At 43.7% G+C, this 21798-nt stretch overlaps 3 protein-coding genes across 7 annotated transcripts in view; 1 reads left to right on the forward strand and 2 right to left on the reverse strand.

The window, feature by feature from the left end:
* Nucleotides 1-137: 137 nt before the first annotated feature.
* On the reverse strand, nt 138-5694 carry LOC310638104 (von Willebrand factor C domain-containing protein 2-like; the record flags this gene model as incomplete). Its single annotated transcript, XM_083358859.1, has 3 exons — nt 138-1005; nt 1854-1983; nt 5377-5694. 3 exons carry the CDS (start codon nt 5692-5694, stop codon nt 821-823), a joined length of 633 nt encoding a protein of 210 aa, XP_083214985.1. The 3' UTR covers nt 138-820.
* Nucleotides 5695-8093: 2399 nt separating this feature from the next.
* Nucleotides 8094-17564, forward strand: CCDC24 (coiled-coil domain containing 24; the record flags this gene model as incomplete). The annotated part of the gene is made up of 8 exons (XM_083360224.1): nt 8094-8249; nt 13443-13609; nt 13936-14043; nt 15030-15119; nt 16136-16190; nt 16350-16419; nt 16591-16714; nt 16985-17564. The coding sequence occupies 8 exons, from the start codon at nt 8094-8096 to the stop codon at nt 17346-17348; spliced, it is 1134 nt and encodes a 377-aa protein (XP_083216350.1). The 3' UTR covers nt 17349-17564.
* Nucleotides 17565-17710: 146 nt separating this feature from the next.
* Nucleotides 17711-21798, reverse strand: part of SLC6A9 (solute carrier family 6 member 9) — a 61607-nt gene continuing 57519 nt past the window's right edge. For all 5 annotated transcript variants that reach the window (XM_083358312.1, XM_083358311.1, XM_083358314.1 and 2 more), the window contains exons 12-14: nt 20511-20611; nt 20007-20177; nt 17711-19868 (exon numbers count right to left, since the gene is read on the reverse strand). In XM_083358312.1, the coding sequence (XP_083214438.1) occupies nt 19653-19868; nt 20007-20177; nt 20511-20611 (488 nt within the window). In that variant the 3' untranslated portion in view covers nt 17711-19652. The remainder of the gene's footprint in view (nt 19869-20006; nt 20178-20510; nt 20612-21798) is intronic.

The raw sequence follows: 21798 nt of genomic DNA on the forward strand, positions 1-21798 counted from the left end.
GTGTCTGGAATTCTGTAGGAGACACTTGATTGGGGCAGCTCAGACCTTTGTCTTTATTAATCTAGTGCTCTTCAGACATGCCAGGACTTCAGTACCCAGAATTCTCAGCCTTTTACTATAATGGCTAACAATGTTGCTTACTGAAGTCTGTGGAAGACACCAGGTTTCTCATCTGTAGTTTCCTTTTCTTTATTCTTAGCAAGGCCAAATTCAAGACATTTCCAAAATACATTGAGTTTTCTCACACTTATCTTGGTTTTATGGGATAGAAACTAAGTAATTGGCCCAGGAAATTATGTATATGGTTGCTCAAGTGTACAGGAAAGGCAAGCTATTTTATAAGGATCCTTTTTTGTCATATAGTCGAGGAGTACATGCAGATGAAGCTATTCAATAGAACAGTGTACAAAAGAGGCTGTCTTTTGAGTGGAATTGACAGGAATTCTGGGAGGAGAAGATAGGCATAAAAGTTAAATCCTATATAAAATATAGCAGAGATTGCTATTGGGAATGTGACTGGGGAACAGGGATGGGGGAATTGTTGTCGTCTTGCAATTATTGCAGAAGTACATCACCCAGCAACCCTAGCCAGAGAGCCATTGGTAAGGGATGATGGGAATTGTAGTGCAGCAACAACTGAAGGGTCTTTCCTAGAAGGCCTAGCGAGCAGAAGAGTAGGGAACTGGATTCTGATCAGGGTCTAGAATGGATAATTGTAGTTTGGAGGTGGCAGAACAGCATCTTGGTGGGGTTCGTTTGTAATTTAGCCCTTAAAAAGATTGTGAGATGTGGTTAAGGAACCACTTAATATTTAAAGGGGTTAGGAATGGTGTCTATCTGAAACTCGGCATCCCGCCAGCTGCTCACATTTAGCTAAGTGGTTTCCTTCCCAGTAGCCAGCATCTTGTCCATCGTGACAGCGGCAGCGAATACAGGGACCGACCCAGACGCTATCTCCAGCGGGAATAATGTTGTGCTGGCTCCCATCTACGTAGCAATTTGGTCCTGTGGGAATAAAAGTATTTTCTCAATCTTTTACCAAGATATGCCATGAAGATAAGAGAAAACCATAGAGGCCATCAGGCTGCTCTCACTTGGCCATTGACCTTCGAAACGTGGCTTGCATGAGATATCAGAAACAAAGTGGGTGTACTATGTAGGTGTGGCATAGAAAAGGCAAATAACAGGTAGTCTTCACTTAATGGCCACTTAATGGTTGTAAGTTGACATCATTAAGCAGTTCACCATGTGACCTTTCTCAATTTTACAACTGTTTTTATGATGCTCACAAAATGAATCACCATAGCCATTAAGTGAACCACATGGCCATTAAGCAAATCCATTTGTATGTAATGGACTTATTTTGCCAGAAAACACACACACAAAAAAAGCCACAAACTGGAAAAAAAATGCAAATTGCAGTTATACATCCACAGGATGCTGCAACCGGTCATAAATAGAAGCCAGCTGTCAAGCGCCCGAGATGCAGTCCTGTGACCACTGTGTGTACGTGTGCAGCAGTCATAAGTCTGAGAATGGGTTTGTCATAAGAATTGTGAAGACTGCCTGCATTCCCAGATTTTGGAACATAATAATATAACTTTATAGTATTTACATTAGCCACAGGAATCTAACTCATTCTTTACATTTTCATTAGGGCACCCCACAAAGAGGAAAGCAAGCACCATAGCTTAGCACAGGGGTAGGCAACCTTGCCTCTTTTATGACTCGTGGACTTCAACTCCCAGAATTCCTGAGTCGGCTATGCTGACTCAGGAATTCTGGGAGTTGAAGTCCACGAGTCATAAAAGAGGCAAGGTTGCCAATGGCACACCTTTCCCTTAATTTCTCACCTTCCTTGCAGATAGGGCAACAGTGGCCTTTCTCATAGATGGGGTTGACACATGGTGGGGGGGCACAGTCTGCTACTAGGCAGCGGGCAATTCCATCCAAGTCACAAGTACACTGCTCACATTCAGAAGGCTGTGAGGGAACAAAGGTTGATCAGTGTGGCGGGGCAATTTGCAATCGCTCCTCTATGTGCGCAACAGCATTGGAAGACTTTATTCCCAAGCTGTGTCCATCCTGTGTAATACTTTGCAACATACATATTCTTACAGACTGGCAGAAAGCTTATTCTGAAGGTTATTTCTGCATTGTCACATTGTCATACTGCAGGGTTCTGGGCAAGCCTACCTCTTCTTTCTTCATTCTCTCATTACAATGACTCTCTTAGTGCTATGCGAACAGTTCACTATCACTGCAGTCATATAGTATTTGCAAGACATAAATTAATTAGTCCCCATTAAACAAAAACTTGACAGAGGTTGCCTTTTTAGATACAAACAGAACAACTGATTTCAGTATTGATCTCATGCTTAAGCAACTCCCTTCTTGCTTACTCACACTTCCCTTTTCAGGTCTTGCTAAAACCTCTCCCAGAAAGAGTTTTTCTAAAAAGCATTAAGAATAAGATGCTGCCATGTTGGGAGTCAAGCTATTCTCCAAAGCGCCCGAGGACAGGACAAGAAGCAACGGATGGAAACTAATCAAGGAGAGAAGTAACCTAGAACTAAGGAGAAACTTCCTGACAGTTAGAACAATTAACCAGTGGAACAACCTGCCTCCAGAAGCTGTGAATGCTCCAACACTGGAAGTTTTTAAGAAGAGACTGGACAGCCATTTGTCTGAAATGGTATAGGATTTCCTGCCTGAGCAGGGGGTTGGACTAGATGACTTCCAAGGTCCCTTCCAACTTTACTATTATGATTATGATTATGATCCTCCCAGCTGAAGAACTTCATATTTCTGCCCAAATCTGTTATAATAGTACTATGGCAAAAAAAAATTTAAAGGCAAGTTTGTTATCCAAGCAAGTGGGGTAAAGACATGCCCAAAAGATTTATTTGACAGAGACATTACTTCTCCAAAAGTGATTCCTTCTGCAACTATTTCCACCTTTGTCTGCAGTACTGTAGCACTTCCAACATTTTCATAGACTTCATAATAATAAGATGACACCATCAGAGGGCACCATCCATTCAGATTGGTTTCAGTTTTAGGAGAAATGCAAGCCTGCAATAGGATCTCTTGAGCTATTAGCCTCCAGCCACCATTTTTATACAGTAGAAATTTTTTTTAACAAGTTTCTCTTCTGATTGTGCATGTAAAGATTGTGGTAAGGCGTTTCAGATCAGGGTGTACTAAACACATCCACAACAATAGAGGTGGTGCCCTCCAGGAATCCTGTGACAGGACCTGCACTTAAATACTTAAGAAAGATGTTACTGTTATTTTCAATTCATTACATCTCTAGTAGCAAAGCCTACCATTAGTGTTAGGGAAGCCAAACTAATGATAAAGAATAAATATAAATAAGTAACAGTTTAACTCTATCCTCAATCCCCTTGTCCCCTTTTTGCCAGCTACCATATTTACTTAAAGATAAAATCCTCACATTATTCTTCACTGTATTAAATTCCCTCTCCATTGGACCAGCAAATAGTTATATCAACTCATACCTCTATTGAACTGTTGAAATAATTATAGTTGGTCACACAGGCCTATTGCCAAAAGACAAGATCAGAATCATAAAAGTTAAAAAAAGTTTCCTTTAATATAAGATGCTTTCCAGGGCTTCTTTAAAATCCCCAAAGGCATTCCAGATCTGATTTGGCAAGATGTTGCTCTATTCTGGTGGTGTGGATAAGCAAAAAAAAAAAAGTCTTCCTAAATTGCTTGTCTTGTTGCTTGTAATACTAAAATGTAATAACTTCAGGTAGCCACATTTTTTTAAAAAGCTATTTGTCAACATTTCAACTTTTATACAAATGCATGGCGTTACAGCTTCACTGTTACTTTTACTAAACATCAAACATGTAATATTGTACCCATTTCCCAAAAGTTCTGGGCAAACTTCAAAAATTTAGGCCTCTCTAAAAGGGTTGTTCATGCCTCACAAATGATGGGAAGAAGCACTCTCTTGTTACAGCAAGCCTGGGAAAAAAAAGATGCCACTTTTCAAAGTGAATTAACTTTAATGAATTTAACGCAATTCTGTTGGCACAGTAGCATGAACAATGTTGTGGTTGCTCTAATGAATAGGCGGAGGCGCTTACTCAGGAAATCCAAAGCATTTCTCTCAAATCATTTTCAAGTGTGCACAACCTTACTCATTAAGAAGAGAGAGAGGAAAATTAATGGGAAGGGACATGATTATTTTTGGTGAGCTAGGTCCCATCTGCTCACTGCAAAATGTCTCTTAAGAACACTCAGCAAATTTGAGCTAGACAACAAGGACATTATTATTAATTTTTATTTGTATACCGCCCTTCTCCCGAAGGACTCAGGGCGGTGAACAGGGCGATGCATGTTAAAAGACAAAATACAAAAATTAAGAGAGATTAAACAGAATGCCCACAACTCTTACAATAAGTTAAAACACAGTAAGAAAAGTTAAAACACACTGCTCACTGTCCAATTGAGGATTGACCCTTACTTCATGGGAATGATTCATATGATTCTCTGGTGCAGGGAACCCAGGCATAGAGCAGGCTTTGATCTTCCACCTGCAACATCTCAGTGTAGATCTGTTTATTCAGCTATTGGTAACAATATTTTCCCCTCCCTCATTGCCCAGTTCAGGGGTCGGCAACCTCGGCTCTTTTATGACTCGTGGACTTCAACTCCCAGAATTCCTGAGCCAGCATAGCTGGCTCAGGAATTCTGGGAGTTGAAGTCCACGAGTCATAAAAGAGCCGAGGTTGCCGACCCCTGGCCCAGTTCCTCCTGCCAGCAAGTTGTTTGGCTTGACAACTTGCTGCTTAAAGTACATTGCAAGCGATTTTAGCAGTGACAGACAATAGCCAGAAAGAAGGTACCAAAGCGATTAGTGTAGGGACTGAGAAATAGAGGATAGTCGAATAGACAATTGTACTGCAGACAAAAAAAAGTCCTTATTTTACTTTTGTGCTGTCAGAACATTTTGATTTTAAGAAACCTCTTCATACCGTTCCTAATCTCGTGCTTGTCATCCACATCGCTTTCTAAAACGCTGTGTAAGACAATCCTTGAAGTGGCAATTCAGTCTCCGTTTCATAATCAGTTATGCTTCACGAAAACCAGGTCTTATCCCCGGACTGAAGAAATCAAGACTATATTGTTAATGTCCCAACTTGGACCTTCAAGGAATAGAAGAACTTCTCAACTATTTTGTCAGCAGCTTTCACTTTTAGCCCTGATTAAAGAGGTCCGCGCATTCAGGGAGACGACCACCCACCCACCCACCCATCCCTGGCCTTGATGTTGCCTGTTGGTTTTTCATTTCCACCACCACCCCCCACCCCCCACCGACCGGTCTTCGTTTGCTTTCCTCACCTGAAAATGCTGTCCCAGTTGATAAACCTGCCCTCGGTACTCACAGCCGATGCGTTCGCAGCGCGGGCAGCAGTCGCTCGGATAGTGGCTGACGTGAATGCAAGCCGGCGGCAGAGCGGCGCAGTCAGTGCGGGCGCAAGCTGGTCCTTCGGCCGTGCACTCACACTGGATGCAGTGGTCGCTCTCCGGGGAGTACCATTCACCTACGAAGTACAGGCTCCCGTTAGCATGGCAAGCGCTGGCTGGCGCCGCCAGCCCGTGCCGGGTCACCAGAGCCAGGAGCAATGCCAGGCTCAGCCGATCCGAAGGAAAGGGCATGGCGCAACGCCCGTGGCGGCTGGGCAGGGCAGAGCAGAGCAACGGCAGAGAAGCGGTTGGAGGCAACCCCGAGTCCACTTTCTCCAGGCAAAGACTCAACCTGGCCGGCCCTGCTCTCCTTTGCCCTTTGTGCCGCCGCCCGCCCCGGAGTGAAACCCGAGCACCCCTTCCCCAAAAGGGAGGGCGGAAGCTCGCAGCTGGGAGGGGCAGATGCATTGCCCCCCTGCCTGCCTGCCTGCTTCTCCCGCCAGGCTAGTCTCGCTCTCCACCGCGTCCTCCCAAGCCCCCGCGCTCTCCCCCAAAAACCCTTCGAACTCCGCACCTCGAAGGAGGTGCGCTGCCTCCCGGCTCGGATGCCCCCCCTCCCCGCGCCGCCTTTCCTTCGATGCCCCTTTCCGGTTCTAGGAACGCAAACTGAGGAAGGAATGGAGCAACTGGTCGGGTCGGATCTAGCCCGCCCTTCGCCGAGGCTTTTCCGAAGGGGTTTTGGTCTGCACGTTGATCTTTTTTTTTATTGAAAAGTTTTACAAAAACAAAGTTTTACCCCCAAATGCCCCCCACCCCAAAACCACCCACTTCCCCCCCCACTTCCCAGAGCTAAATACAGGATTATAGTTATAATAATCATATTCTAAATAGAAATTATGCAAAAATACAATTAACCAAATTCATAATGTGCTTTAACTCCCCTTTAACATAACTACAATCAAAGTACCAATAACGATATCCCACTAAAATCTACTCATAAGCTAAATGGAACTTTTTAATCCCATATTTGTTCTAAATATAATCTATCCTTCTCCTCCAAACTGAAACATATCTTTCCTGTGAATGATCCTTCAAATACACAAAAAATCTTAGACATCTCTGCAAGATTCGAAACTTTAGACCAGCGTTTCCCAACCTTAGGAACTTGAAGATGCGTGGACTTCAACTCCCAGAATTCCCCAGCCAGCTGGCTGGGGAATTCTGGGAGTTGAAGTCCACGCATCTTCAAGTTCCTAAGGTTGGGAAACGCTGCTTTAGACACCCATTCTTCTATAATAAACAAACTATCTTTTTTATATTCAACATCAAATTAGTTTCTTTAACATCACAATCTACAACAATACCCCATTATCCAAGAGATTCAAAATAAGACTAGCATCCCAAACCTTTTCTATCAAGGTACCTATGCAATATTTGTAACAAAATTCTTTCATATGTTTTCTGTAGGAACAAGTCTATCTCTCATATGCCGTTCCCGCCGTTGATCTTGAGGCTGTTTCAGCTTTCCGGACGCGGCTCCTTTAAGAGGCGAGGTTTCCGAGGAACGAGGAGGAGGAGGAGGAGGGGTTACCATAGAGACGAGGAGTTGATGCTCCCGAGAGCTCGCGCGGGAAGGTGAAGAGTTGGTGGTGGTGGTGGGGAAGTGGAAGGCGAGGTTCCCCTCCCCTCCCCGCGGAGCTGCCTGCAGGGGGCGCTGGTCAGTCTGCGGGCAAAAGTGAGAAGGAGGAGGGATTAAGCTGGCGGCACGATCGAAGCTGGGCCGGACGTAGGGGAGCCTGCGGAGTTAGCTTGGCCGGGCCAATGATAACCAGGATAAGCTGCTAAAAATAGTAAAGGGGGAGGGGCAACGGAGAACAGGTAACTGGGTTTCTCGGCTGCAGGGATTAGTGAATTCTTCCCAAACTTTTTCCTTCATTGCCCCAAACCAGGGGTAGGCAACCTCGGCTCTTTTATGACTCATGGACTTCAACTCCCAGAATTCCTGAGCCAGCTTGGCTGGCTCAGGAATTCTGGGAGTTGAAGTCCATGAGTCATAAAAGAGCCGAGGTTGCCTACCCCTGCCCCAAACAATCCTTTTTTTTTAACCCGATGTAAGTAAAACAGTTCAATGAATAGCTCTTGTGATTAGGTAATGGATTCGTTTGTTGTTATCCAAAGAAAACAACCTAACGTAGGCAATTTACCCAAAGTGCTGGATTAGTGGGTCTTAAATATATGTGTGGTTATGAGTTTGATCTATTACCTAATGGATTGGGGAGGGGGGGACTATGGCCTTACCTTGTTGTGAATGATTAATGCACAGTCATGATTGTTATTATGGTTGGTTGACACCATTAGATTGGATTTGGCCATTTTATCAACCTGTTGAGTCCTTCTCAAAAACCTGGGACAGGCAGATTTTAATTATTAATAAAGCATATAATGCAACATTAAACCTAATATTTATTTAATAATAATACTTAAATGGTATTAGTCTTAATGCTGCTCAAGAAGAAATGGAGATAACTTGCTAGGTGTGCTTGCATTGGGTACCTGTTATTTGCTACTTAATCCCTATATATCTCCTTCTTTCCTCTAATGCATTAGACCTGAGAATTTCTAGCGTTATCTTGGAATTGGACTGTGCCCCCATGCTCCCCTCATCCAATTTCCCCTGGGGGCCCTTGAAGTCAGTGCCATCTCTCTGGAGGATGATAGAGGAGCAGTTGGCACCCAGCGAGAGACTGGAAGTGAAGACTATCTTGGGAACTGATCTTGTGGACCACAGCTTGGAGCTTCATGCTGAGGTTTGAAAGAGGAACTTCAGGCCAACTGTGTGACCTAAAAGTGTGGTTTATGCATTTTCCTATTGAAATAATATTTTATTTATTTATTTATTTATTTATTTATTTATTTATTTATTTATTTGTTTGTTTGTTTGTTTGTTTGTTTGTTTGTTTGTTCTTATATACTGCCCTTCTCCTGAGGGACTCGGGGCGGTGTACAGAGTAAGGTAGGTATACAGATTGAACAATAGTGAAAAACAATAGTAAAAACAACTGAGACCCCAAGAGCTATCAGGCCAGGCCGGACTGCTGGAACAGGTAAGTTTTTAAATCGCGCCGGAAGGTGCGGAGGTCAGGGGCCATCCGGATTTCGGTAGGCAAGCAGTTCCAGAGGGCTGGCGCACCCACTGAGAATGCCCTCCCCCTGGGGGCCACCAGCCGACATTCCTTGAGCGGTGGCACCCTGAGGAGGCCCTCTCTGTGGGAGCGCACAGGACGGAGGGGTGTTGATGTTGGCAGAAGGTGCTCCCGTAGGTAGTCCGGACCCATGCCATGTAGGGCTTTGTATGTCATTGTTAGCACCTTGAATTTCACTCGGAAGGCAACCGGAAGCCAGTGCAGCTCACGGAGGAGAGGTGTGATATGGGAGTATCGGGAGGCCCCCAAAAGTGTCCGTGCAGCTGCACTTTGCACCAGTTGAAGCTTCCGAGTGGCTCTCAAGGGCAGCCCCATGTAGAGAGCGTTACAGTAGTCTAGACGAGAGGTCACAAGTGCATGGGTGACTGTACGTAAGGCATCCAGGTCCAGATAAGGTCGTATGTATGTATAGAGGGTGCAAAAATCATCTCATCATTTTGAGTGAGTGTGGATGGTGTCAAGGGGGCTATCACATCTACCATCCCTTTAGAATCCCTTGAGTTTTTGGCAAAGAACTTAATTGAGCAAAAGCTTCATTGGTATGGAGCTCCTTTAATGTGCTTGCAAAAATTCCTTTTTAACATGGGAGCTGTAATCCTAATATTTTTGGAAGACTAGGTTGGGGGAAGGTGCTAAAGGTACACATGTAGGACCACATGTAGGACCACACCAGCCAGTTGGTCTAGTAATTAAGACCTCAGGTTAGAAGGCAGGAGACTGCGAGTTCTAATCCTGCCTTGGGCATGAAAGCAGCCTGGATGACTTTAGACTAGTCCCGTGATGGTGAACCTATGGCACGGGTGCCACAGGTGGCATGCAGAGCCCTCTCTGTGGGCATGCGCACTGTCGCCCCAGTCCTAGGCCTTCAGCTGGGTTTTATAAAACCTTTTTGCTTTAAGCCTCCGCCGCCATGTGTAAAAAAAAAGATTCAATCAATCAATCAATTTCAACTTCTTGCAGGAAAAAAAAGATCTCACAAAGTTGGAATTGATTGATTGAATTTTTTAGTCCCACCCAGTCTGCCGTTACCATGCCCACCCAATGGGCCACATCCACCCAATGGGCCACGTCCACCCGGCACCTGACGATACATAAGTGGGTTTTGGGTTGCAGTTTGGGCACTCGGTCTCCAAAAGGTTCGCCATCACTGGACTACTCACTCCCACTCCAAATCACCTCACAGGGTTGTTGTGGAGAAAATAGGAGGAAGGTCTATTGTTCACCATCTTGAGTTTTTTTGTAAGAGAGGGAGAATACAAGTAAATAAAAATTAAAAAAACAAAAAAACTGAGGAGGCTAGACATTTCATTTATCGTTTACTGCATGCCACATGGAACAAAGATCTCTTCAATCTGAGCCATCTCTAGCTGAGAGCTGGATGCTATTTAGCAATGTGAATTGATAACATTGATGATATGTTTGGCTAAAGTGTAACGTTTTGCCAGTATTATATTTTATACTTATGGTCCTCTCTACACTTCATTTCAGCAGTCTGTACAAAGTTAGACTGTGTTGAGTTCTGGAGAAAATATCTCTCTTTTCACTGCTTTTGAAATACATACATTATGCATGACAGTCATTTTGGGAAAAGTTCACAGTTATAATCTGAGAACTGCAGACTATATCTCCATTAGATGTAACCCAAATACGGGGATTATGACTTCAATTATTTCTTCAGTGATCAAATTTTGGTCTCAAGCAATAGCATGCATGTATTCATGATTTTATTGTTCAAGTGTTGCTGTTGTTGTTTTTGCTTTTTTGGTCAGTTCAGTCTGGGTTCCCAAGTACTTTCAAAGTCTAGTTTAGATCCTGTAATGGAAATACATCTGCTTTGAGAAGATCAAATTGTAAGAGTGAATTGATGTATTGCCTTCTCTCTCATCTGCAAGTTTCCCTCTTGACTCATCTCAGCTGGCTTGTCTAGAGTCCCTAATCCCTGCTATTTCAAGGCCTTTGTTCTGCTCCAGTATTTCACACTCTTGTCTTTATTCAGCCTGGGGCAAAGAACAATAAACATCCCAAAATCTTTTCTCATGCGAATGGATTTACTTCTCTCTGCATGGATTGGTTGAAATGTACTATGCGTGTAACATTAAAGAAAGTAAAAGAAATAACATGGGGTGGATGGACAGAATCAAGATATTACTGGAATGTTTCTGGAAGTGCTGTGGATTGTCCCCGGAGACTGGTTTGTCCAAATAGCCATCAGAAGTCAGGCCTGATTCAAAGGCACCTAATTCCCTGCCTACCAAGATCAACTGGTATGCTTTTTCCATCCACATCTTCCTTGGGTCCATGTCTTCAAAGCATCAGGATTTCTAGTGTAATAGTAACTTTTAAGGCTTCTTACCTCCCTTTCTATCTCCTTTTAATTTCAAGCTGCCGTGTGGCACAAGGGACACATAATTTCACTGCTCTGCTCTTGTCCAAACGGCCTCTGTTCCCAAGTCAGGACAGCTGGGAAGTTGTTCAGTAAAGCATTTTTGTTGATACGTAGGGCCAGGAAGAGAGTGCTGGAATTTGTCCTCCAAAAATGCCTTGCATTATGTCCTTTGTAGCTGGGGATATTTTGTTTGTATCCTCACAGGGGAAGGCAATAGCTGTGACGGGATGTGAATTCAGCTTTGTAGCTTTTATGGAATATCAGTGGTACAAAGGTGATAGTAATGCAGTCTCCTCTTGCATTGGGTGACCATACAGGTAGTCCTCAATTTGCGACCACGATTGAGCCCAAAATTTTTGTGGCTAAGCAAGACAATTGTTAAGTGAATTTGCCCCTTCTTATAACCTTTCTTGCCACCGTTGCTAAGCGAAGGTGTTAAGTTAGTAACACGGTTGTTAAATGAATCCGGCTTCCCTGTTGACTTTGCTTGTCAGAAGTCGCAAAAGCTGGTCACATAACCCCGGGACACTACAACCGTCATAAATATGAACCATTTGCCCTCTGAATTTTGATCACATGACCATGGGGAAGCTGCAGTGGTTGTAAGTATGAAAAACAGTCACAAGTCGCTTCAATGCTATTGTAACTTTGAACAGTCACTAAATAAAGTGTTGTAAATCAAGGAATACCTGTATTCTGTGCTAATCTGAGTGTGGTGAGTATTTTAATGTGAGAGTGGAGTGGTGTTATTGATAATTATCTTGTAGAATAACTTTGCCCATCTTTTGTTAAAGGGCTGTGGCATAATAGCTCCCTCCTTGATTCTAAAATGCTTTCCCCGCAACTTTCTGTCCTCCAAATGAGTTGGCACTACAGTTGCAGACTGGCTGGGGATTTTGAGAGTTACACTTCCAACGCACGTAGAAGGATGGAGGTTAGAGAGAGCTGTTCAATCATTTCACAGCCTATGCCCAGTCCTTAGGCAAATTAAAACTTTACTAAAATAGAATGAGAACCCAAACAAGGCAAGGAAACAGTAAGTAGGCTGCTTAAGCAACCCAATCTTGAGTTTTATGACATGGATGAATTTAATGGAGAGTGTTATTATTCATAGCATAATATAACGTTGCATTTTTATCATTCATGAAGTATGCCAAGTCTTGTAGTTTACATCTGCGTTTGTTCTGTCACTTCTGTCATTTAGTTTTTGCTTGCGAGGTGCCATGCTTTTTAAAACAATCTTTTAAATTAAATTACTCTTTTTCACAGGCTGCTGCTGTCTGAAAGGATTTTATTTTTCTTGGCATATGTTTTCAATTCGTAGATATCTGCTGTATGAACAGGATGTTTTTCTTTTTTGAATTTCAGAAGATTCATAGAAAATGAATTGTTTCTGTGCCTGCGGTTTGAAATTCTTACATGTAAAGGAAGTAAAGTATGGGGGCACATGAGGGGGTTTTTGGAAGAGAAGGGTGAAAAGACAGGAGTACTGCAAATGAGATAAGGAAGCAATGATTATAGAAGGTAGCTCACACAAAGAGAAATAAACTTGAAGGACAAGCAAGATAAAATACCTATTGAAGTCTTCCCCTTTGTGGTATCTCCTAAGTTAGGATGGGCAACAGTTATTATTTTGAGACAAATGGCAACCACTGTGAGCTGTGGCCAAATGCAGCTGGATGTACAAGTTTAGAGAAGAGTGGGACAAAGTAACAGCATGCTAAGGCATGCTGGAAAACTTTGAGTCAGTTTTGTTTGGTAATTAAAACATTGGGCTGGTCCCAGGAGTCAAATCCATCATCAGCCACAAAAGTTCCTAGGTGACTTTGAACCAATCACTCACTGCATTTTAGTCCACCCAACCTCACTGGATTGTTGTGGGGAAATATAGGAGGAGAGAGCACTACTTTGAGGTTGTAAAGAAAAGGTAGGATATCACATAAATGATTGGCTTTGACATTTCAGAAACACATCAGATATTTCAAGAACCTCCACAACCATTTTTACCAATCTTGCAGCCTACCTAACATGTAGTTTTGTACCATTGTACTGGTGATTATTCAAGATTGAATCTGAACCCCCAACCCAGATTTGATCTTGCAACATTATCCTGGGACACGTATATTTGCGTTCAGTTGTGAAGATTATCCAGGCTACATTATGTCTTTCAAACAAAAGAGAGCATTTCTGGATGATGTTATTATCTTACTTAATTTTGCTTATGAATCTTTGAACAAAGAAGCATCTGGAATGTAACAGGAATGCTACAATTGTAGTCTTCTCATTATTTGGGCAAATGATGGACAGGCATGGAACGATTACAAGTGACTTTTCTGGGATTTGTATCATGCAATTCTAAACATTTTGGGATATGTCCAATGCACACAGTCAAACCTCCTCTCTCTTTACAGGTCAAGACTCTCTTGGAATTCTACCAGGAATTGCAATTGGACCATTCTGAGCAAAGACCCGATAACTGTATCTTGCTGGCTGCTCCTGCCCACTTAAAAGAACTAGTAAGAGAGGAGATTCGACTACTTGTGATTGGCTTGCAGCAAAAGGCACTGCAGGAGGGCAGGTACTGAAGAAAATGAAATGCTTCACAGTGAAGGTCTAACTTGTTCACAAGTTTTAAAATATTGCAAGGAACAAGCAAGACTACAAATTAAGGTCTGCAGTCTTTGTAAGTGGGTTTAAACCATGGTTCATTTCATACAGTGGATAGGGGGGATGAAGCGCCTTTTGGTCAAACTTGCATTTTCTTTAATCTAAGGATGTTCATCTAGGTGATTTTCAATCCATATTCCAACAAGTTTATGGATGCAGAGATGGGTGGCCAGTCATGACTTGTTAATTAGAAGATTTGAGGCTAGGTCCTTGTCTCATGCTTGCTTCTTATTGCAGGGACCACGATTGTGCCATTGCTAAATACAATGCACATGTGATCAATTTTGTTTTCAAGAAAAATGCTGGAAGTAATCGGCCATCATCTGGGAGCAACAATCTCATCAGGTAAGACCCAAAAGTAAACTTTATTCAGCTGTCTTGTACATTACATATCTATTGTGATATATCGATTCTTATATACATCTGTTTTGTGTCCTTTTTAGATTCTTTGGAGGGGATAGATATATCATTTTGTACATGGTATTTTTTTCATTTTCTTTCTAGTTTTTTATATGATATGGGAGAGGAAAGAAGGAAGGAGAGACAGACAAATAAATATTCCATTAGACTTATTTTTGATAAATATAATTAAGATTTAATTAATTGTACCTAAGTATGCATCAACATGTAAGGGGTTTGCCTAGGTCCAATATTTTCACCTGCTGATAATTGTAGTTTTTTCTGAGTTTGGATATTTGTGCTGTGACTGAAATGCATGCTTTGCTAGGCTGGCCAGTCACTGCTCTGTAATCTCCATAGAAGAGATGGGTGTTTAGGACATTTACAGATATGCAATGAAAGTTAAAAGGGACGCGGTGGCTCAGTGGGTTAGAACGCTGAGCTTGTTGATCAGAAGATTGGCAGTTTGGCAGGTCGAATCCTGAGTGCCGCGTAGCAGAGTGAGCGCCTGTTACTCGTCCCAGCTTCTGCCAACCTAGCAGTTCGAAAGCACGTAAAAATGCAAGTTGAAAAATAGGGACCACTACGGTGGGAAGGTAACAGCATTCCGTGCGCCTTTGGCGTCTAGTCATGCCGGCCACATGACCACGGAGACGTCCTCGGACAAGCGCTGGCTCTTCAGCTTTGAAACGGAGATGAGCACCGGCCCCTAGAGTTGGAAACGACTAGCACGCATGTGCGGGGGAACCTTTACCTTTACCTTTACTGAAAGTTACTAACAACTCCATCCAGATTCTGCTTCCCATTCCGGATCTGAGTTGCTTGGTGTCAAAATGCCTGATTGTGGACTTGGAATCTTGCCTGGCTGAAGGAAAAGCTAGTCTTTCTTAAGTTATCTGGCATTTGTATTAATCCCATTTCTGTTTTCTTAGGTCACTGCCCTGTAGGAGCACAAATGATTTGGAACCATATTCTGATAAACTGAATATAGCTCAGATCGGCAAGATAGCTTCCAGACTTAGGCAAGTTTGCCTACTTCCTTTCTGCTTTATATTTTTCTTCTAGGAAAAGTTATTAGAAGCAAGGAGAGTAAGAGGAGTTATTAGGAGGATAAACAAAACTGCCAATGGTAAATATGGTAAATAATGGGACTGCCTCATCAGAAATAGGAGTGCTTGGGGCAGCAGAGCATAAAAACACATGCCAATCAGCCCAACAATTTCTATTCAGAATTTCTTCCTTTGCTCCCTTTATAATAACCTGCATCTCTCTCATGAAAACAAAGTGTCTCATTCTAATTTCCTCTGCCTGCACATGAGTGTTGTGTATTTTCTTCTGTATGATTGGATCAGTTGTTGCAGAAGTGTTCCTGAGCACCAACACAATAAGAACTTTCAAACTGGGAAATCTTAGTGAAACAGCCCTACGGCACTTGTTGCTCATGGCATTGTGTTGGTTTCTCCCTTGAAATCTTGGCCTGAATGTATCTGAACTTACATTTCTTTCCCTCTTTGGAAGAGGCAGAACGTGCAACCTGTCCCATTGCATTATGGAATGCAAAAATGTGATTTTCAAGAAAAAAGGATCAAGAATCTGACATCTCACTAAACAGTATATAGTACTACAAGTTCTAGGAAGTGGATATACGAATGTAAAGGATCCTAGTTGCAAGGAATCCAGCACAAAGTAGTTCACTGTTCAGGAGTTTGGGAAATTTTGAACCAAAATACTAACAGGGGAACAGATAAGATTTATTAAGGTTAGGGGTGCTTGTGAATTTTCTTACTGAGTGCTTTGGTTAGGAACCCCCATAACTTGGATTTCACGTTATCTGCAGTACACTGAATTCCTATGTAAAAAGGTAGCTGATGTCTGTCTTTTAATTCAGTTGTGAATTAAAAGCTTCTATAATGAGAAAGAACAAAAAAATGGAGGAACCTGTGGAAGTCTCACACTCAATATCTGCAGTTGGCAGTTGTTTACTTTCGCCAAAACCTCACATTCTGTCAATCTTTATTGGAGTCTCATTTTTATCTAGGGCTTTGGTAGAGGATGAATGCCATGTTCTGGAAAGACACATTACACATTTACAGGTAAGGACTATCTCTCAGCTTGCCGAGAGCTTCTAGCCTCTTGCACTTCTAAAAGTCCACCACAGATATTGGTCATGGATCTATGAAACTGCTTTTTTGCACAGCAGTGTATGACACTGACATTTCAGCCTCTTTTCAAAAATTTTCTTTGATTTACAGAGCCAACTAGAGGAGGTGCATCAGAATGCTTCCAAGCTTCAAGACACAATGCATGAACCCACCCTGGCTGGTATGCAGAACTCTCATCTCATGCCTTTATTTGGAATTAGACTGAGGATTGAAAAAGAGGGTTTTTCTAGTATAGCCGATTGGGCATAGATTATTTCTAAATGCTATTCCCCTAATTCTTTTGTTCTTGGGCCTGTTGTTTTTCCATCTTGAAATAATCCTCTGTCCGCAGAACTGCAGGAAGAGAAACGTGCCATGGAGCGGGATTTACAATTGAGCCGGCCCAATTCATCTCCTAGGCCTCCTTCCCCGATGTCAAACCAGTTTGGGAATAGCACCCATTTGTCTCAACTCAGGTAGTATGAAAATGCTTGCAAGCTACAATACTAGGAAGAAGTGACAAGAGCAAAAGCCTTATTAGTAGAAAGTGAGAAACTTAATTCAGCCTTGATTTATTATCACTGTCTCCAGAATTCTGGAGTAACATTTTTGGAATTTGTTCGAGCCACTTCAGTGGAGATTGGAGATCCATAAGCTCTTGAATTTCTGCAATTTTGTTACTTTTGGTGGAAAGGTGTTAAATAAAACCTTTTGCATCACACAACTTCCTTCTCTTTATTTCACAGCCATCCAGGAAGCTTAGTGAAAGGGCCAGGATTTGGACAGCTCAATCCTGCTTCTAATGAGATTCCTTCAGCAGATCCCAGGGATCAGATTTCTCTACTCTGCCATCAGCCGCCATCCAGAAGGAGCCATTCAACAAAAACCCCTTTGGGATGGATGCCTCAAAAGAGGAAGGATTCCAGCCAGGCAAGGAAGGACAGTGACACTAAGCTGCCTACAACGCTGGGACTTCCAACTGCTTCAGTTTATAGGGCAGCAGCAGCAGTGTGGGAACCTGCTTTTCTCCCTGTGCCTCCTACAGAACCTTCTCCTCCGTCTCGCTTTAATTTCCGTGTCAGAGTGTTGCAGTGTAAAGCACCAAGCTAAGAAAAACAGAACTTCCTCTTCCTCTTGACATCTCACCGCTTGCTCAGTGGCAACAGTGCCCATTGAAACCGTATGCTGCTGTTCCCTGTGCCTGAAATGGGTTAACGTTGGTTACTATTGTCTTTGCTCCTTCTTATGTTCAAATTCATGGATTCCCAAGAAAGTAGCAAGGCCATGCTAAATATCCCTTCTTCTGTACAGAGAAGTGTCCTGGGAGTGCAGCAGTGCCCTTGGGATCCTTCCTCCTTCTCCGGCTGCTCATCTCCATTACTCAGTACAATAATTCCATTGTAACATTAAAGTCAAGGTATGGCTCCTCAAATCGCCCTTCCGATCCCACAAAAAGAACTGTACATCCTGGGTTCAGGAACATAAATTTCATTAAAATCTGCGAGACTTTTAACAATCTACAAGTGGGAGAGTCACAGTATGGGAGACTCATACAGTTATTGCTATGAACAATGAGAGGTGGCGGTGGCGGTTGCCACTCTACAGGAAAGGGAGGGACACACATGGGACCATGCATTAAATAGTGCATTTTCAGTACACAGGAGGGAAAGGATTGGATGCGGGAGGCTTAAGGTAAAAATGCCATCATGACATGAAACCATCCGTCCTCCCCATTGTCTGTGCACGATGCAGACATTTGGCACTTCAACACTGGCCATTTTGCCCATGTCACTGGCTGTGGGTAGGGACCAGACGTGCCCTTGCTGTTGGCATTGTAGCAATTGTGCATTCCTGGGAGCTGAGGGATGCCCCCTACAAGACATTTGGCAATGGTGTCCCTACAAAAGAATTGGCATTGGTGTCTTGGTATCGTTGCTGCCACAGGATAAAGGGCAAGGGAGTGGCTGTCAGGGCCACTTGTCTCCTCCTCCAAGGCCTTGCTAAGGATAAAGTGCAGGCAGCCATGCTGAAATGGAAATATGGGCCAATGAGACAGGAAGACCCAACATTTAGTTACCCCTCCAGTGTGAGATCTGGCTGGTTATGAAGACATCGTGCTGCCATGAGATACTGGTGCTTCTGGCCAATTTTCTTCATGATTGCAGCATGGGATTAGAGGCTCCCATCCCCACTGGGAAGTGGTGACCCAGGGTCCAGGGCTAACCAGGAATAGCTTTCATGAAAGGCCATGCTTTCCCTCAAGTTGCAAGGGCTGGTCTTGGCACATCATCTACTCTTAGCACCACGGTCGGCTTTGCTCCTTCCCTAGAGACTGGGGCAGGGCTAGGTCCCGAGGGTCCCTTGCAAGTAGAGGGACCTTATTCAAATTCATTTGCTCCTCTGAAGGGGAAGAGAATAAACAATGGCTTCAGAAGGTCCATTCCTCAGAACTCAAGTACAAGCTCCTGCATAATTCAATTGAATACTTTGCTCCACAACCTCTACACAGTGTGACAAGACAGTTTGGGACTTTCCTAGATTTGGATCAGTCACATAGCGACTCTTATTAACTATGTGCAAGGATGTGTGGGTAGGTGTGTCTTTAAGAGAAAAGAAGTCTGGACAGTTAGAGAAATAAGGCTAGATCCTCCCTACCAATTATGAGAGACTTCTGGAATTTTCTTAAGCTCTTGGAACCATCGTTGGAATTTTTTATCTACAGTCCTGAAAAAGCTACCCCACTTTCCATAAAATACTAGACAAGTGGGAGAGCTGGGAAGGTATAGATAGTGATGGGCAGTGTGCAGTTTTCCATGCATGTGTGCAAGAGTGCTTATAAAGGCAGTAGTCTAGCTGAAGGTTGCCTAGCTCTAGACTGAACTTTGCCTAGAATATCAGCTCATATTTGAAACCACTACTGACCCCCGGCACTCCCATTAGTTTCCTTGTGGGGCCAGGCAAATAGCCCTGATCCAGGGCAGTGAGAGCCATATCATCCCCAACAGATTCTAGACTTGCTGGGCCCACGAGTAGCTGCCAGAAACCATCCCAAAGCGATTTCTAAGCTTCTAAGACATCAACCAACCTTCCTACTGGTACCTCTCAAGGAATCCCACCTAGTTAGCCGGCACACGCATCTCTGTCTCTGATCCTGGTCCTGGCTGTGAATTGGGGCCATCTGAGCATTACTTGTAAACGTAAGGGTTACAAGATGGCACAGGGACACTAATGAGGTGGGTGGGGTGGGAACTCATAGCCCCCTCCCCCAGAGTCCAGCACAGCCTGGGAGCCAGGGGTCCCCCACCCAGTGGGGGTACTTTAGTATATCTGAGCAGAGTAGGGTTTAGAGAACCAGGACAGGTGGGAATGGATTGATGCAAGGAGTGTTCCCTGCCCTGCCTCCCAGGCTAAGGTTCATATCATTGAGTCTTGGCTGTGGGTTGAGCCATTGCTTCCGATGGTGATGGCAGCCATCATGCCAGCCTCATCACTTTTGGGTTTCTCAGGGTTCAGCAGCTGCACCTCCAGCTGGGATTCTGTTGAGCTGAATGCTGTTGCGTAGCGTCCTGTCTTGTGCTCAATAAGCGCTGGGCCCCATTCCCGGCTTGGCCGAGTAGCATTTTTCAAACGCTGCAGAGATACAAAAGGCAAACAAGAAGTTGCTGGTTTCAAGACCCAATTTACAGTGGGATCTGAAGCAAGTACACCCATATGTCCAGAAAGCAGCAGCAGCAGCTCTGCCCATTTGCCTGCAGGTCCCGGTCTCACCTGCAGTAGTGAGTCTCCTTCTGAGCGTAAAACATAGTAGACTGCGTAGATGGGGATGCAGATGACTGATGAGAGTGCCATACAGAAACCAATGGCGACGGCCCAGGCCGGGTAGACATATGTGTTGTATGTGATCGGTTCATACTGAATCACTGTGAATATGAGGATAAACTGGAAGGAGACGGGGGGGGGGGGGGGAAAGGCTGATTGAAACCGAAGTATATACTGCATGGTGTCATTCCTAGTCTTGCATTCTGGGAACCTTCAAAAGTTCTTTTCATTTCTCTGACCTGGATGTTTTTATCATAGCAAGTAGAAAGCCTCTGGCCTTTTCTCCCCCCCCCCTCCCCTGCTTGCTTATCACTATATTTTTGTGCATTAGCAGCTTAGTCTTTATTCCACCCTGATTATGTCGTTAGTCACCCAGTCCCCTTTTCCCTCGCTCCCAATCCTGTCTCCTATGTTCTTTTGTGATTCTCCCTCCCACTCCTCCTTTGTACTCACAAAGATGATAACTGGAGAGATGAACCTCCAACAGATCTGGAAAAATATGGGTGGTGGAAAACCCAGCATCATCTCAATGTCCTTGAAATAGCTCCGGTACCCTGGGTGAGAAGATGGTCAGTCAATTAGAGTGGAGGTATTATAACTAGACACCAGGAATAATGCAAGAGTCCATAGGGTATATATAATAGGCTGCCTATTTCTTCATTGTGTTTCTCTCTCTCCATTCCTCAGTATGGCTCCTTTGCTCTGCTCCCTATCCCTATTCCAAGTCCTGACAGACAAAGCAAAGCACAAAAGCAGTCTCTGCAATGATAACTTGAGGCAAGTTCTCACTGCCGACTGGCAGAGTGCCTGAAAGGGTTAATGTCTGGACCAGGGAACACTAGGTAAAATATCCTTTGGGGCACTCCCTCTTAGGACAATGGGTTCCCTCGGTATGATGTGGTAAATGTGACAGTGATATCCTAACAATGACTGGAAGGTGGTTGGGAGACATTTTAATGAAGAGGATTAGGGGTAACATGATAGCAGTGTTCCAATATCTCAGGGGCTGCCACAAAGAAAAGGGAGTCAAGCTATTATCCAAAGCACCTGAAGACAGGACAAGAAGCAACGGATGGAAACTAGTCAAGGAGAGAAGCAACCTAGAACTAAGGAGAAACTTCCTGACAGTTAGAACAATTAACCAGTGGAACAACCTGCCTCCAGAAGTGGTGAATGCTCCAACACTGGAAGTTTTTAAGAGGAGACTGGACAGCCATTTGCCTGAAATGGTATAGGGTTTCCTGCCTGAGCAGGGGGTTGAACTAGATGACCTCCAAGGTCCCTTCCAACTACTACTTCTCCTCCTCCTCCTCCTCCTCCTCCTCCTCCTCCTCCTCCTCCTCCTCCTCCTCCTCCTCCTCCTTCTTCTTCTTCTTATTATTATTATTATTTGGCTGTTGCCAGTAATTGGTTTCATTGGACACATTCACTCACAGCTCAGAAGATTGCTGATCCAAGATGCAGGTCTAATTACTTGCTCCTCAACTAAAAAGAGCTGGTAGTAAAAGAAACAAATTACAGCAGCAGGCTTAGTACAGAAATCTTGTAGCTGTGGGCAAGCTTCAAGGGCATAAGGTTAGTGCTCTAGGGCAGGGCTTTTCAACCTTTTCACCCATTGTACCACTTTTAGGGTATGGCAACATCCAAGTACCACCAGTCGCCTAGCAAGGTGTCAAAAACTTGATGACCAAATGAACAAAAAACAAAGGAAAAAAGTGATGAAGTACAGGTAGTCCTCAAC

Source organism: Vipera ursinii (genome assembly GCF_947247035.1).
Source record: "Vipera ursinii genome assembly, chromosome: 3".
NCBI lineage: Eukaryota > Metazoa > Chordata > Lepidosauria > Squamata > Viperidae > Vipera > Vipera ursinii.